The sequence below is a fragment of the Ambystoma mexicanum genome, chromosome 12, assembly GCF_040938575.1.
Source record: "Ambystoma mexicanum isolate Mex_15411 chromosome 12, UKY_AmexF1_1, whole genome shotgun sequence".
In the NCBI taxonomy this organism is placed as follows: Eukaryota; Metazoa; Chordata; class Amphibia; order Caudata; family Ambystomatidae; genus Ambystoma; species Ambystoma mexicanum.
In genome coordinates this window covers 121432664-121448696 of record NC_090936.1, presented here as the reverse complement: position 1 = coordinate 121448696, position 16033 = coordinate 121432664, and the positions used below count along the sequence as shown (strand labels likewise).

The 16033-nt window shown below is 44.5% G+C and overlaps 1 protein-coding gene and 1 long non-coding RNA gene across 5 annotated transcripts in view; one reads left to right on the top strand and one right to left on the bottom strand.

Annotated features, from left to right (window-relative positions):
• The window catches only part of LOC138513358 (uncharacterized), a 455407-nt gene that overhangs the window by 321959 nt on the left and 117415 nt on the right, over positions 1 to 16033 (top strand). The gene's annotated exons all lie outside the window — the stretch shown is intronic.
• Positions 1 to 16033, bottom strand: part of LOC138513357 (patatin-like phospholipase domain-containing protein 2) — a 309262-nt gene that overhangs the window by 191019 nt on the left and 102210 nt on the right. For both annotated transcript variants that reach the window (XM_069628138.1, XM_069628137.1), the window contains exon 2: positions 6431 to 6663. In XM_069628138.1, the coding sequence (XP_069484239.1) occupies positions 6431 to 6663 (233 nt within the window). The remainder of the gene's footprint in view (positions 1 to 6430; positions 6664 to 16033) is intronic.

Here is a 16033-nt window from a genome sequence, read left to right as displayed (position 1 = left end):
ACTCCTCAAGAGAAATACGAAACTTGAAGGACAATATAAAATTCAGAAAACTCCTGGCACAACTCTGAACCCAATGAAAACAAATGAGCAACACCCACAACCCTCAGAACAAAAACTCAATGGCAAGACAGAGGACCAGGAGAAATGCAGGGAGGTGGAGAGACTTCTTAGTGGGAGTGAGACCGGGGTGCGCCCGTTCACATGTAGGGACCTTTCAGAGGCTGGGGAGAGAGAGAGATAAGAGCGTCCCAGGTTTAACCACAGAGGGCATTATAGTTAAAGGGGAAAGAGGGGGAATTAAACAGATAAACCACAGGGCACAGGGAAGAGCCCCGCCCCCAACCAAAGGGCCCAGGAAGACGATGGTGGCGCACACTAGGCTATGCCAGGGGACAAAGCAGTGTAGACGTCCATTAGTCTGAACATATGGGGGGCAAGGAGGCCTCACCATCGAACACCCTGCTGACAACCCACAACTCTGCTCAAATAGAGGAGGGAGCCCACCCCCAGCACATAGCAATGCACAACACTGGCAGGGACATCTGCAACAGGTGGCCAAAGCGGAGAAGGTACGATGGAGTGCCACCACTAACCAAGCCACAAAAAAATCTCATCCCTCTGCCTACACCTCTGAAACACTAAACAAAACAACCATATGTATACAGCCCAACAAACCGCACGCACTTCACTGCTACACACCACACATAGCCTCGCACAACAGCACATGACTACCGACCAAAATAACATCTACACTCAGCAAACTGTAAACCGAACTGAAGCTGCCAACAGCATAACACAGCTCTCTTGCACTTTTGCCGCTCAGTCCTACTAACTTACCCTACACTTTCAGATCCGCCAGGGGACCACTCAAGTTTATGACCAAAGTTCAGAATGCAAAGACCTGCACCATCAGGTTGTATGGCGCTGTGATCGGGGAGGCTAACATTACAACCGATACAAAAATGAATTCTAGCATTAGCCCTCCAGCACTGTACTCCAACCTTCTCTGCCTATTCAAAGCATGATTTAGGTTACATTGAGGACTGGTGCACGCCCCATCTAGATGCGATAGGTTACGCCTGTGCTGAGAAGATCAGATAGTAAGCCACTTTAAAAATAACTCTGGCTTCTATAAATGCAAGGCAGTATAACAGGAGGGATGCCCCTATTTTGTTGGGTTCTAGGGACATGCGCTAATAACAAAAGGTTGGCCCAACAAGGTAATCAATGTGCAATTTCTATATATGCATCATTTCATATGCTGCATTCAATGCCTACTTTCAAAAGTGGGCTGACGAACCAATCAACGAAGACTGAAAACTGTGCTAGGGTGTACTGATCACCTGTAGTGGCTTTTATGATATTTTTGTGGTAAATATATGCTAGCACCGTGTTACCATTTTTTTAAAGGGCATTTTCTTGCTGTAAACTCTGTGCTTAATACAATATAGGGCACAGAGTAGCAGCTCTAATAAGTAAGCATATACACTCTACTAGACCTAGACATTGACAGATTTGAAACAAACATCTGAAATAAAGAGAAAACCCACACTGTGCAACCAACACAACTGTTGGTCAAGTCATGGGACCGGACCCCCCCCGACCCCCCAATCATGTGTCGTCCATTTAACATTCCTTACAAGATTTATACAGACAACAATTGAATACTTCAGTGAAAACAATTCTTAGTGCAAGGGGCAACAAAGTTCAGAGATTGAGGAAAAAGTGTTGAAAATGCTTAACAATGAGCTCAGAATTCTTGTTTGGCCCTCAAATCATTGATGGTACAATTTCATATGAACCCATGAAGCCAACTCAAACATGGGACCTATCCACGGTCGACGTCGCTAGATATTAGCTAACAATTCTAAAACAGGTACTGAAACGGGGACAGAAGATTCTGCTGTCCTGGACTCGGCTTGTACAGGTGGAAGCCTTCCTCTGGACCATGAGTAGGAAGTTCTGTGGGGAAACACCAAGCCCCCAATTAGCCATTGCATCAAATAGAGTGGCTAGAGACACCACGGGACACTGCAAAATGCAGCCAAAATTATACTAACCTGTAGTTATCCCGATAGGGGAAGAATAATCTTACACTGGAAGGGGTGGCTGGTGGAGTCCAAAGACCCTGCGTCCCTTTCCAATTCTGTAACAAAGGAATAAATGGCAAAAAGCTATTGGATTATCAGATGGCAGCCTGTACTCAAACGTTCTAGTAGCATATATATATATATATATATATATATATATATATATATATATATATATATATATATATATATATATATATATATATATATATATATATATATATATATATATATATATATATATATATATATATACGGGTTGGAAACTCCATACCTGTTAACTCAGTTTCTTCAAATTTCACTGGGTCATATGGGTGGGGGGTCACGCTATGGCTACAAGGGTGCAGGCTCATAAGTAAAGCCAGGCTCCTGTAGAGATCGAAATTCTACCAGGAGAAGACACAAAAGTGAAGGGGAGATTAAAGCCTCGCCCCTGGAATGAACTGGGCAATGCAGGGTTAGGGCACAAAAAGGCCAATGGCAGACGAAATAAAGTGGGGCTGCTCGCGTTGAGTCCTAGTCTATAAATGCAAGCCACTGGATGACCATCCTGACCTGGATCCTGACCTGGTTGATAAATCCAGAAAGGGGGAAGAAGGCGAAAATGAGATTAGGCCGAAAAACAAACCAAAAGAAGAAATGTGCAAGTCGCAAAACCATCCAAGAAAGCTCACTTGGTAATCTTCTCCACAGTCACGCCAAAGCCATTTCTGGGAATGGTCTCTCCCCACCAACAAGCGTTACGCTTTAGTGCGCTTGAGAATGGCTCTACCTTCCTGGAATACGGTGGTAGGAAAGTAGGGGAGGAAAATAGGTCTTGTGTGATTCCAGGTCATTTGTATTAATGACGTGGAATCGTTGTAGCACTTCTTTTTTTCTGCCCAGTTTGCATGCTTGCTCGTCAGTTTATTAAAGAAACCGGCTTTGCCTTATGGTACAAGACCACGTCATAGCTTCTGACATTACATTACTTTATTAAAGAGGGATTGCGTATTAGAAAAGGGTTTGCTCTGGCCCAATTATATTTGATAGTCTTGGCTCGCTTGGTTGGTACTCCAACATTCAGAGAGAACTAGCATCACTCCACACTTCATTGTAATAATTCCGTGCGTTGGAGGGCCATAAATCTTGCACGAAAAGGCTGCACCTGGTCCAGAGGCAATGTTGTGCATCAACGTAGTCCACGAGCTTCCAAAAACGCCAGTCTGTAAGCGGATGTACTCTACAACATTATAATGTAGGTCATTGCAGGTCACTGATCAAAGTTAAAATGCAAATGGCAATCATGTTTTAAGATAATAGAACTCTGTCTTTCATTCACTAACATATCATCAACAGTGTTAAGATGGATTTCTGAACTCTGACCTGGTGGGCAGATGTTCAGAAGGCCAGCCTAGTTTCTTGGAACATCTGGACAAGCCAGACCAATCAAGGTAGCTATGGTCTGCAGTCAAGACCAAGTCTCCGGAGGGGTGAGGGTGACTGAAGGACCTCAATGAGCACACAGAGCAGGGAAACTTACAAATTACTCCCAGACAGATGTATATATCAAAAATATAAACACATTTAGTACAAGGCCTTTCTAACTCACAGTACAAGAATCACAGCAATACTATCAAACCAACACAACACAATCAATAAAAGACATATACAAGACTGTTGGAGTCTAAAGGGTTAAAGGCACGAAGTATGTTCACAACCCAGAGGGGAAGGAAAATGGCCAGTGCAGAGTCTTTAGTCCCCTTTAACATCAAACACACCTAACTAAGACAGTACAAACCCTAAAACGAGGAGACTTATGATCAATAGTACATGCAGTGCAGGCAAACACGGTTGTTCCAATGGGCAAAACGGGGTCTCTTCAGGGGTCTCTAGCAGCTCAGGAAGGTGGGTGAGGCGATGAATATAGTCACACTTTTCGAGGAGGGTCTTTACTTGAAGGCAGAGGTGATTCCAAGATGCAGGAATAGTTCGCACTAGCAGTGGAAAGGAGGGGGGCCTCCAGAGGCCACTTGTGCGTAAAAATGCATGGTGGTGCTAGTGGTCACCGGTTAGGGTTACGATTACTCACCGGCCCCAGGCGCACTCCGGAACAAACTTTGCCAGTCGAGTCCACTGTGGCTGTAGGCTCGAATGCGACAAAAAGGACATCTCTGTGGCTTTTAGTTCCAAAGATACAGCGATGATCCCCAAACAGGACAGTGGCGATTTCTCCGCTCCTGATGGATGGATCAGGCTAGTTTCACTGCAGCAGGCTTCAGGGGCAAGAGGTCACAAATGCAGAGCACCTGCAAAGATCATTGCCGTGGCAGGGCAACACGGCAACCGTGTTTACTCCGATCCTGGCGCACTCTTCTCACTTCAGACCTGGGAACGCCAAGTGTACGAAATTCAGTGTGAGGGTGCCATGGACACGGAGCTAGCAGTATACCAAGTTTCAAGGGCCTCCCAAAACTGCGGCGGAGAGAGCAAAAAGGTCCTGCGTAAGCTGTTCAGCCCACTGGTTGGCCCAGAAACACTTCTGAGAAGGCTTACTTGCAGGTTTGATGAAGGTGCAGAGAATAGTTGGTCCCACTATTCTAATGGGTCGAAGCGTCTTCGCAGACCTAGGACGACCAGATGCAGAGGGGTCCCACGGTGCCAAAAATTCCAGCGGGTCACCAGCAGTTCCTTGACTCAGCTTCGTAGTTTCAGGATACTTGGATCCTATCCTTGGTTCAGTGAGAACTCCAGAGCTCGATATGGTATGGGGGTTTGGGGCCTCCTCTTTTCCAGAGTCTCCTTCACGCCAAAACGAAGAGGACCCAATGGGAGATCTGCTCACAAACACACACTCCATACGTGGACCAATCATGGACCACAGTGGTCCCAGGCATTCACAGCACTCCAGACTCTCTGGCACCCATGTGTATTGGGGACATACCCCAGCCCACATCCTGGAGGCACACACACAAGGCATGCAGAAGCCCACGAAAGGTTGGCGTTTCACAGGAAACTGCATGAGCAAATAAGGGCTGACCCGGGTCGGCTCGACCTGGGGAAGGCAAAGGGGCAAGATGGCCAAAGGACAGGACAAAGAACCTCGTGGCATGGCCATTTTGGAACCAGGCCACCTATTCGTGCCAAACGCAGTTAACATGGCAGGAAAGGGTTAAAATTACATGAAAAGATAAGTTGCCACCTGCCCTGTCCACGACACATCTGCACATCTAAAAAAAAGTCCTACGAGGGTATCTAGGGTCTTTGTAATTGACTGGGAGACCCAAGTGCACTGTAAGGTACATTGTGCACTTGTTACATGTTGCAGAAAAGTTGCAACATTGGAAAAGGACTAAGGGAAAAAGTCTCCCAGTACTGACTGTCTTAAGAGCGAAAGCCCGGAGGAGTGCAGCTGAGGGCTGTGCTTCTGTGGCAAAGTCAGACTAAGGTGTTTAAACAGCAGCAAAAAGTTTGGGGGTGTACAATTGGAGGGAAAATTACATATAAAATGAAATCTTTCCTAACAAGCAGCATGGTGCAAAATGTGCACTCGCCACCAACCATTGCCTAATGATATTTGACTCTGTAGAGTAAGAAATGGTGCACAGTGTGTATGTATAGAATTGGGGTGGCAAGCGAGTAATGGCTAGCTAGTAGCTGGCAACTTACATTTTTGGCTCTGATCAGCAGCATCTCAATGAGGTCACACACAAGGAAAATACACACAGACTATAACATAACAGCTGACCCACATGTGTAATTGTACCATGGTGAGGCATGTCCTACCACTCCAAGATGGCGCCTGTGAAAATACTATTTTAATAAATATGCAATGGCCCAATGTAACACACTGCAACATGGAGCAGCTGAGTGGGATCCTCATATTCTGTAACCAAACCAATGCATCGCTTATGTGGAAAAAAACTTGTATCCAAGCTGCATGAAACAAAAGATTCAAAAGCAACATGTGACAACTGTATCCAACTTACAAGTAATCGCTTCCAATCTACAATTTGGCTCACACCATAACAGCTTTCACCATGATCAACTCTTTCTGATTGATAATAGATTGCCTTTACATATAAGGTTTAGCAAAGCAGCCCAAATTATTAAAATTGAAAGCATAATCAGAGGGCTGGGTCATATGTATGGATGTAGGAACGGTACGCATTTACAAATCTTTATCCAGTTATTGGGATGACAAAGGCAAAACAAAGACCTAATTACATTGCTCATTCGAGTGCACCTTTGCAAGTGTATTACCCAATAAGAGGAGCTACCCAAGAACCCTGGGAAACGGCAGAATTGAACCTCTAGCATTTCACGCTGCACTGCTGCAATGTCCAGGACTTCAGACTCACCTGAATTAGCTCTTCTTTAGAGTCAAATTCCGACACCAAGACATTCTCCCCATCAGATACACGAGTTAGAGAGATGCAGAGCTTGCCCGACGCCCTCAAATGGGCGTCTTCAGGAAGATTGCGGTAGAGTCCATTCTTGAGAATCTTGACTAAGTTGAAGGAAGGGTGTAGTGGGCCTAGATTTCGTTTTCTGGCTTCTTTGGCAACCTCCATAACATCTGAACAGCATTCCGCTGAAAAGAAAAATGCCACAATTAGATGCAAATTATTTATTTTACTGATATGCTGATTTTACTGTGTGAATCATCCCCAAGACCAGGGATTGGGGGCTTCACGCTATAATGTAGCATAAAAGAGCCTACAATGGCAAATATGATCAAAGGGTGTGTTATACACAGTGTGCGGATGCGTACAGTACTGACACTTTCTAGGTATTCCTTTTTATGAACTGTAAACTTACAGTATTACTGTAAATCAGACTGTAGGATTTCCTATTATCGAACTGCATGCATTGGTATAATAAACAGCTGTGTCATATTAAGAGCGCTCATTGCAAATTACTTTGGGGTAGCATAAATCTAGCACAAGGTTATCTGGAATCTGGCCCTCAACACTTCCCCGGATTGAGAAACCCGTCACACCCCAACAACCACATAGAAATGCCCAACAAATGGAACGTGCAGTGATAGTTCTCATAACCCGTTACGATTTGTTTAGAGCAGGGTTGTCGAACTCCAGGCCTCGAGGTCCGGAATACTCACAGGTTTTCAGGATATCCCTTATTAATATTCATGAGCTACATTTCATACAATGACTTATGCACATTTCTTTCTCATGAATATGGAGGTATATCCTGAAAACCCGTCAGGTCTCCAGCCCTCGAGGTCTGGAGTTGGACAACCCTGGTTTAGAGTGAAAGAAAGAGTTGTATCATTTCATTGCTCTGGCATACAGTTAATTTCAGAACATCTGCACGCAGCAATCCACACATTGAAAGGAGGGTCTCAGAATTTCCTCCATAATGTGCTCCTATATAGCGCTCCTAGCTGGACTCTGAGCTTGCAAGTACTGTAATAACAGCTATATCCACCCCACACCCTCAAACCCAAAGGGTACTTTATTTAGCAAAACATTAGAAGAGTGACTGGGCCAAGTCGGGCATACCACAGGAGTCTGTGCCCAGTTAAAGTACCGAATACAAAAGGATCGAATGCCAAAAGGGTCGACTCAATTTGACCTAAAGCAAAAGGGTCGAATATTTTTTTTTTTTTAATCTTTATTTTCTGGGTTTCCGTTTTGGAAAAAAAGTGGTTCGACCTTTTGGTCATTCGATCCTATGCATTCGAAACTTTGGCCTAGAACCACAGGAGTCGAGCTTTCGAATTGTGCAGGCTGCCCTCATGTCCTAGACCAACTCTTTACAGATAAAGCTAACCAACCCTGGACAATACACATTAAACTATGCAACCAAAAAAAAAAAAAAACCAGGACACATCAATTCCGACACACTGCATGTCCATGTACCCTGGGTGTTGCAATGGTTTTTCCTGTTACAACTTTACTTAGTTGTTGGGGGACCGCGCTCTTCATGTTGCCTCTTTAGCGTGCAGTATACTGCACTAATTTTGTTTGCTAGAAGCCCTTGGGGGTGGGCATATTGCTGTATGTACAGGTTTGGCTTTGTGCCACGTGTTGCGTTTGGGGGTCCCCCTGCTGGAGGTGGATTTAAGCAGATGCAAATTCAGGGTTGGGTGGTGTTGGCTTTAAGTGTATGTACGCTCTAGTACCCTAAGGTAAGGCAGCGAGCTTCATTTGATAACCAGCTGCTCTTCTGAATGGTTTGTATCCTCACTTGGGCATCTTTCTGCCCTCTGGGCAAGCAGCACTGCGCATCAGTTCAGTGTGCTTCAGGTTGTGCGTGTGCACTTTTGAGGCTAGCATGCAGATGGGGCAGCCGCAGGGTCTTGAGACGCGTGGATGTTGGGATGGCTGTAGTCCCAAGAAGTCCGGTGCTCTGTTTGAATGAAGCATGCTTTACCAGCATGCTTACCAGATATTATGGGAGTTGTGTCCCCCTTGGGAGTAGTGTGGGTGCTCTGTGCACTGGGGTGGAGAAAGATAAAGGAGATTCATCTCATTGCACAGGGTTCAGGTGGATCTTTGGCAATGCGCGTGTAGCATGGTGCTTGGAATCTAGAATGCATTTCTCCTTTCCTTCACGTGGAAATGGGTCTGATCAACCCATTGACTGCTATGAAGTGCCGTTTCTCCAGCAGTCTCGTTTGTTGCTGTGTAGGTTTTGTTCTGTTTGTCTTTTCTTTCCTTTTCATACTTTCGAGTGTCTTCGAGGGAGAGCGATGATGAGTTGGAGAGCGATGAGGAGTTGTGGTCCGAGTGTTCGGTGATGTGGTAGACGGTTGCCCCATATGATTCCAATTGCAGTGTTGGCTGTGTGAATGCTCAGGACTGAATGGTTTGTTGATTTGTATTGATGGTTGAAAATTCAGTGATGTGCTTATATGAGGGATGTGTGTGCCGGGTGTGGCCCGTGTGGCAGGCTGGGTTTAAATGAGAATACGCCATGATGTCTGCTAATGCCAGGTACGTTAGATACGCGGTTGGTGATATGCTTATATAAAGGATGCGTGTGTGTGTGTGCCGGGTATGGCAGGGCCGCGACCCTGGTGTGGTAGGCTGGGGTTAAAGGAGAATACGCCATGATGGTTACTTATGACTGGAATGTTCGATACATGGTTGGTTCTAGTGGCGCTCTTTGACGTGGATATGTTGATTGTGGATGTGTTGGTGGCGAGTTTTTCTTGAATGCAGTTAGTTCTGGGTGGTGATGTTGCATGTGTGCTTTCCCTTCCTTGTACTTTATAAGGAAGGGGGATGTCAAGCATGGTGCTTGCACTAGCTACCTGGGATGAAATGTGTAATGCCAGGGGTGTTGCTAGGTCTGGAAAAGATCAGGGGCTAAGCTAATGTCGGGACTCGAGGCTAGCTATACCCTTTTGGTTGTAGCCCCTGAGCTTCTATCCGGGGCCACAACCAAAAGACCCGGGGCTATAGCCCCCTCAGCAACGCCTCTGTGGAATGCCATGAAACCTAGAGTTCCCTGAGACTCCATGAGTGACAGTGGGTCATGCAGGCCATGGTAGCCTTGCTGGCTGGAAGCCTCCCACCTGCTCTCCCTCTTTCCTACTAGCCTGATGCCTGAAACATATTAAATAACCTATTCCCTTTGTACTCACGCGTCCTGGTGGTCCTTGAGTCCATCCTGCCTCCTTCAGATGAGCACATACACTACACCATCTTGGAACCTCTTTCATATGCATTCTCTCATTTCATCAGGGGAGCCACTTTAATGTATTCCTATAATCCTCCATAATGGCAGCAAAGACATGCACAACACATGTGGGAGTCTATTCACGTGCACATTCCTGGCTCCACACAAGCATAAATCCACCTCTAGCAGGGGACGGCGCACACAGCCATAATGTACACAAAAGGCACTCATGTGGCACGGAGCACTTCGCCCAGTGCCTGCACAGGTCACCAGTTTGGCTCCAAATTCCAGTAAATGTGGCGCTTCTCTGCGGATTGCTGCACATGCAGCGCAGGCCCGTAACACAGAAAACTTCAGTCTGGACACACTTATACAGCTACTCGGTGCACCGACCAGCACTGTGCTTCCCACCTGAAAGCCAAGAGATGGGTGCCGCAAGCATGGGTAGGCGGGATAGATAAGGCAGCAGAGGTAGCCAATTAACAGCACAGCAATTGTCTGGAAAGGAGGCACTGGCAGCACAGAAGAGAAGGCAGCAAAAAATGGGCTGCCTTTGGGGAAGTTGGCAGCATGACTGTAGGCAGGATCGCTTCTTTTGGGAGGCAGTGGGAGTCGTCCCAGCACAGTAAATGCCAACAGGTCTGATCACTAGTGCGATATTGTTTAGGTGGGTGTCCAAGGAATAGGGAGATAGCAGTGGAAAAGGAAGCACTTTATTCTTAGTCACAGTAGCAGTAGAGTGTTAGCAGGTAGGCAGTATAGTGAACCACCAGCATATCCTCGCAGTCGGCCTCCCACCAACTGTCATCCTTAGAACATTCAGGCCCAGCAGAAAGCATTCCAGTCAAAGAACCGTCACTGCATCATACCTCAAAACACGCAACCAGCACAGCAGTCAGGAGAAATGGGAATCCTAAAAGAATTTAGTCCCAATCAATAAAAACGAGGTTGGAGCAGCTTTAGTAGACCAAGCATTGGTTATACAATGGAGTCATTCATTTACTTCTCTCAAAGGAGGTAGAGGGGTGGGGGAATGGGGAACACAAATCAGTCTAGTGCCAAGCCAAAAAACGAACTTCATTCATAACCAGCAAAAAAGCTCAGGGGACCATCCTGTAAGTGATCTACTTACGCAACAGTAAAGAAGAAATACTGTTCCAAACAGTAAGCTCAAACACGTTTCAAAACCTTCAGTTGGGAACCAATTTGATGTCCTTTGATGTCCTAGGACCATCTGATACTTTTTGCATGTAATAAATGTTTGTTTTGCTTACAAACGGTGCATTGATTATTTGGCCTACTTGGAATTGTTGATTGATTGGGTTTTGGGTCATTCACCTACAAATGAGTAAAGTCCAGAGGATAGTCTGGTTGTGAAATGCAGTTCTCATTATCCCGTGGTACCTTTGGATAATCTTCTCAAATGTTGGTCAGTCTCGTAAGAATGAAATACGGGCAACTGACCTTGACAGAGTAGGATATAGTCTTCATGCTGTAGTAAACAGAAAACTGCAAGCCCATGTTAAGAATTGGCTCACTTGCATAGGCCAGTACTCGTGGTAGGCAAACGCTAGCTGTTAAAGTTTAGTTAGGAAAGTCAGGATTGACCAGTGGCTGCGCAGATGACCAGATGTTCCATGGTTAAGTAATGGCAGCACACATCCATCTATTCCCCCCTCCTATCTTAAATCTGGTATCCCCAGATACAAGCAGAGCTTAGTCATCAGACTGGTTTTGCCAGGTAGTGTGGGATATATTTACCCACATCACCAAGCAGCACTTAGCAGAACCAGTAAAATGGCTGCGCGGGCTCCTGCGAGCACCATTGTACCCAAACTGTTTTACAGCGACAAAAGGATGGCTGCACTGTTTTGCCAAGCGCCATTGGGCAAGACTGAACAGGGAGCACCCCGAGAAAGTCTACATGGGTGTGTTCTTGTTTGTCTTAAAGAAATGGAGTGAAAAAGTAGCGCTGTTTTGCTGCAAGCCCAAAATTGCCATTGAAAAAGGGAAAATGTCTGCTTTAAAATGATGCCGCTCTGTTGCGATTTGTCCCTTTTCTTCATCACACTACCTTTATCAAAAAGACCCTGGCATACCCAGCTATAATCTCATTGTGCTCCATTAGAAAAGAGACTTATACCTGAAAGACAGGCTGTGCCAGCCAAGCCTGAGAAAAACAAAAGCTTCCCTTCAGCTACACAGGAAACTTAAATTTTGCTACAAAACATCAGAAATCACTGCTTGAAAAGAAAAATCATAGCTTTCTGTGCACATGTCAATTTCATGAAGACTTTTGCCTTGTACAGACTGTTGTGTAAAACAAACTGACTACAGATACAGAACAATATTGGGAAGTAGATGGATGATAAATCCCAGCAGCATTGATCACGTGTCAAAATGGGCTTTTACAAACCAGAGGAAAAAAAATGCCAGTTTCTAAAAAAAAAGTACAATGTTGAATGAAAGCTTGTCCGTGGCTAGCAATATAAATGGGTTTGTTGCTGGGGAAAATATGGGCTGTTTATTCAACGGGCTTGTTTTGATTCAGGACAAAATAAAAGAAAAAGAAAACTGTCAAACTGCATGAGCTGGACTTTGCAAGCTCCCAAAACAGGTTATTCCAGTTGGCAAAGCGGAGGCTTCCCCTCAAAAGGGAACCACCATAAAATTCCAGGACACTAAAGTGATAATAGCTAGGTTAGAAAACTTTGACTGACCAAGACAAAGAAACTCAACATACTAATCAGATTTGGGTCTGGGCTCAGCCATCTTACAATGGAACTTTCAGGGCACGGATGTGTGAAGTGAAAAATCACACCTACTCTTGACTTCTACAGGAAGCTTCAAAGGAAATCTCTGACAACCCTGGATTGAGGGGGTAGCTTGGAAGCTATGCCTGTATATGGGAAACACTGAACATTTGTTTCCAAAGACTATTTTATAAATAAAACTGTTAAGACTTATCTTTGCCACAGGATTTTGCAAAAATGTGCAAAGTTAACAGTTTAAATGTGATTTTATGGGCTTTCATTTAAGACGTCACAGACTTCACTTACATATGGGGAATAGAAATGGCTGAGAATTTGGTATTATAAGGAAGGTCTCCATGATGCCATTGCAAATTTTAAAACTTGCATGCCTAATGATAATCCACACCCATGTATAAAGTGATAGAATTTCAAGTAATATAATTCTCACTGAAAAGCACGAAAAACTGGTAGAAGGGTGAAACAAGGTCCCACAACCGTGAGGATTGGACTGCTATGCTCTACCTACAATATGTAATCTGCCCATGTGATTGGTTAAAGTACCACAAACGTATACATGTGTAAATTAGGTTAGGACTGATTTTTGGCAAAAAGGACTGTAGGATGGCTTTTTATCTCATAAAATGCAACCTCAAACTGGGACTCCTCCTCGAGAAGGCAACCAACATTGTTTGTCCTATCCGCTTCTTGGGAGGTAGGCCTAGCTCAGATCTGCCCACCAATATTTCTGTGATGTCACCATGCTCTATAAGTAAGAGTGGTTGACAGAGCTCCAGACAGCCTCTCCTGAATTTCCAGTGCCTGCGTTCCTGATCTCCCACATTCATCCTGCCAAACTCCAGATTCCACTACAAGGCCAAAGCAAAGCGGACTAGATTTCACTGCCAGGCCACAGAAAAGCGGACTCTACTTCAGCAAAGGCCTAAATTGAGAAAATCCCACTGAAATCCCATTAAAAAGGGGAAATGCCATGGTACCATAGCATCCTAAAACCAGACCGGCTTGTCCACTACCTGTGCCATCCAGTGACCCGAATTGCCCAGCTGCACTTGCCATCCGGTGACCAGACCTTTGACCAGCTGTCTTTTGCCAGGAGAGTCCACTACCTGGTGACCCGAGCAGTGCAGTGACCAGAGCCCTGTTGACTGCTCCAAAATTCCCAAACCCAAGCGTGGACCGAGTATTCCACATCCCATAACACAGTCTACCCCATCTTGACCAGTTTGTCTTTGTTCCACTCTCTAAGCAATCCTATCCCTACCCTGGTAACTCTTTAAAACTGTTACAATTCACTGTGCACCCTGTCATTGAATTTCCCAGCGTTTGCACCACTTTCCCCATTTTCCTTTTGTTCCGCATAGATCAGCAATATTTTGATTAAATTAATTTTCCCATAAAGAAAAGGGTACCACTGAGTGAAGGTTTACAACTGCAGTATAACTTTGATATTCACAGGTGGTGTTCCTCTTTTCTTAGCCATTAAATCTAGTTTAAGTAAAAAATGCCTTTCACTTTTAAAACAGTTTTTTTCACTGCTATATTTTCCTAAAAGCGAACCTCACTCTACCTTACAAATCTCTCTCAATTCACCAGCTAGAGACCTACTTTGCCTGCTATATTGTCCCTCTGATATATATCTCCCCCAGCCCAAAAACTGCATTGAGAATTCAAGTATTTCCACCGTTAATCCTCAAATTTGTTTGTGTCATTTTAAACGGGAATTGAGAAAATTGCAACCTTACAACATGTCAATCAGCTGCAGCTTGTTCTAATGTTCCACTTGTTTTTTAATTGTATTCTTGTTGATCCCTTGACTTGTGATTGCTAGGGTTTGTGCATTACTGTCGTGAGAAGTCATATTTGTCGCAAAGATTTAAGTGCACATTAATTATTTGTCAATTTCCAAGTCATTTCATGCTATATTACAAAGGGTTTTCCCCTCTTATTTTGTGAGGGAAGGTCGGATTTTGATTCACTGTCTGTTATCCCCTATTACCTGCTGCTTCTTTCTACCCACTCAGAATTTGGTTATTTGTGGGTTGAGGGGACATTGCAGGGGGAAACCTTAACTTAGGTGCTATGTATCCGAATTCAAAAAGTGCTCCTATTAAATTGTGCTTTGGATATGTTCTATTAGAAGGTTAACCAAGTGCATTGCTTCCATTTCCATTGTCATTACCGCCCCATTGGTGATTGCTAACCAATATTAAAGTGTGATTTTTGTTAACTTCAAAATAAATAAATATTGTATTTTCACCAACCGGCCCGGTTCATGGTCCATTGAGACCCGGGGTATTTGTAAAAGGGGGCGTGAGTCGGGTCGGGTATCGGCTCAATTTAAAATTTCATTGAAATTAAAGAAAAAAACATTCCTATTGAGCACCACCTACCAGGCTAAAACCAAGTGTCCTGGTCCAGTGTGTGATGCCCGATTGGTATCCTTTACAGTAGTAGCAGCAAGATTTGTGGCCCATTTAGCGTTCTTCAGGACTCAACCCAAGATTAGACCACGCAATTGAGCAGACTCCCAGTTTAAATAGAAATATTGGAATGTTGTGCAAACTCAGCTACCAATGGACTTCATTCAAATCATTTGGTGGCCATCCAATCACTGGTGGTCGGCGCACTCAAATTCCCAGGCAACTTCCATGGTAAACACTGAAGACGTGGATTCCACCCAGTAGACATCATTGAAGTATCCAACAAATCTGGTTATGGCTCCCCTTTCTCGCTCCTGCGACAAATGCAGAGGCTATGACCACATAGGGCTTTGTCAGTTTCCCTTCACAAAGGGAACAAGCCTTAGCTGGTGAACACAGCAAAGTTTAACACAGGAGATCCCGCTAGACACACTCTCAGATAAAAGTAGAATCCCACTAGTCTAAATATAGGTAAATATACCACAAGCCAAATAGCAATCCAATTGTGCAAAGAGACATTGTGCCTTTATGATGCCTTAACCTTCAGAGGAACAGGGTCTTCGAAACATGCGTGAGTCACGTACCTCTTCGAGACCTCAGTTAAGACTCGCCAGGGACAAAGGGTTAGTAAGAGTCAGGAAAAAAAAAGAACAATTACAGGGCATTTTTCTGAAGGCAAAGTTCATGACTAGTCCTACTTAATTGGCAGTAAGAGTGCTGTTAAATTGCAGTCACTTCTCAGAAGTGCATGTGATTTAACTGACATTGTACTTCCTCGTGATCGCTATACCTTTGTAAGCGATGCTGCAATGGAGTCGGATACAGTATAATTGCTAATTATTCGGCTATCTGCCAAAGAGCTGGGGCCCACAATGCTTAGGGAGGAAGAAGTGGTGCTTTCAAATTTGATTAAATAAGAGTAGCTCTCCTGCAGGCAGTGGACAAAGTGATTTGGAAAATGAACTAAAGGGGTACATTCTGAGAAGGACATTGAGGTCTGGGTGTGTATATATATATATTACACACACACACACACACACTGACTAAGGAGGGCGGTATATATTACACATACACACACACACACACACACACACACAGGAGGGCGGTATGTGAACTTAGTATT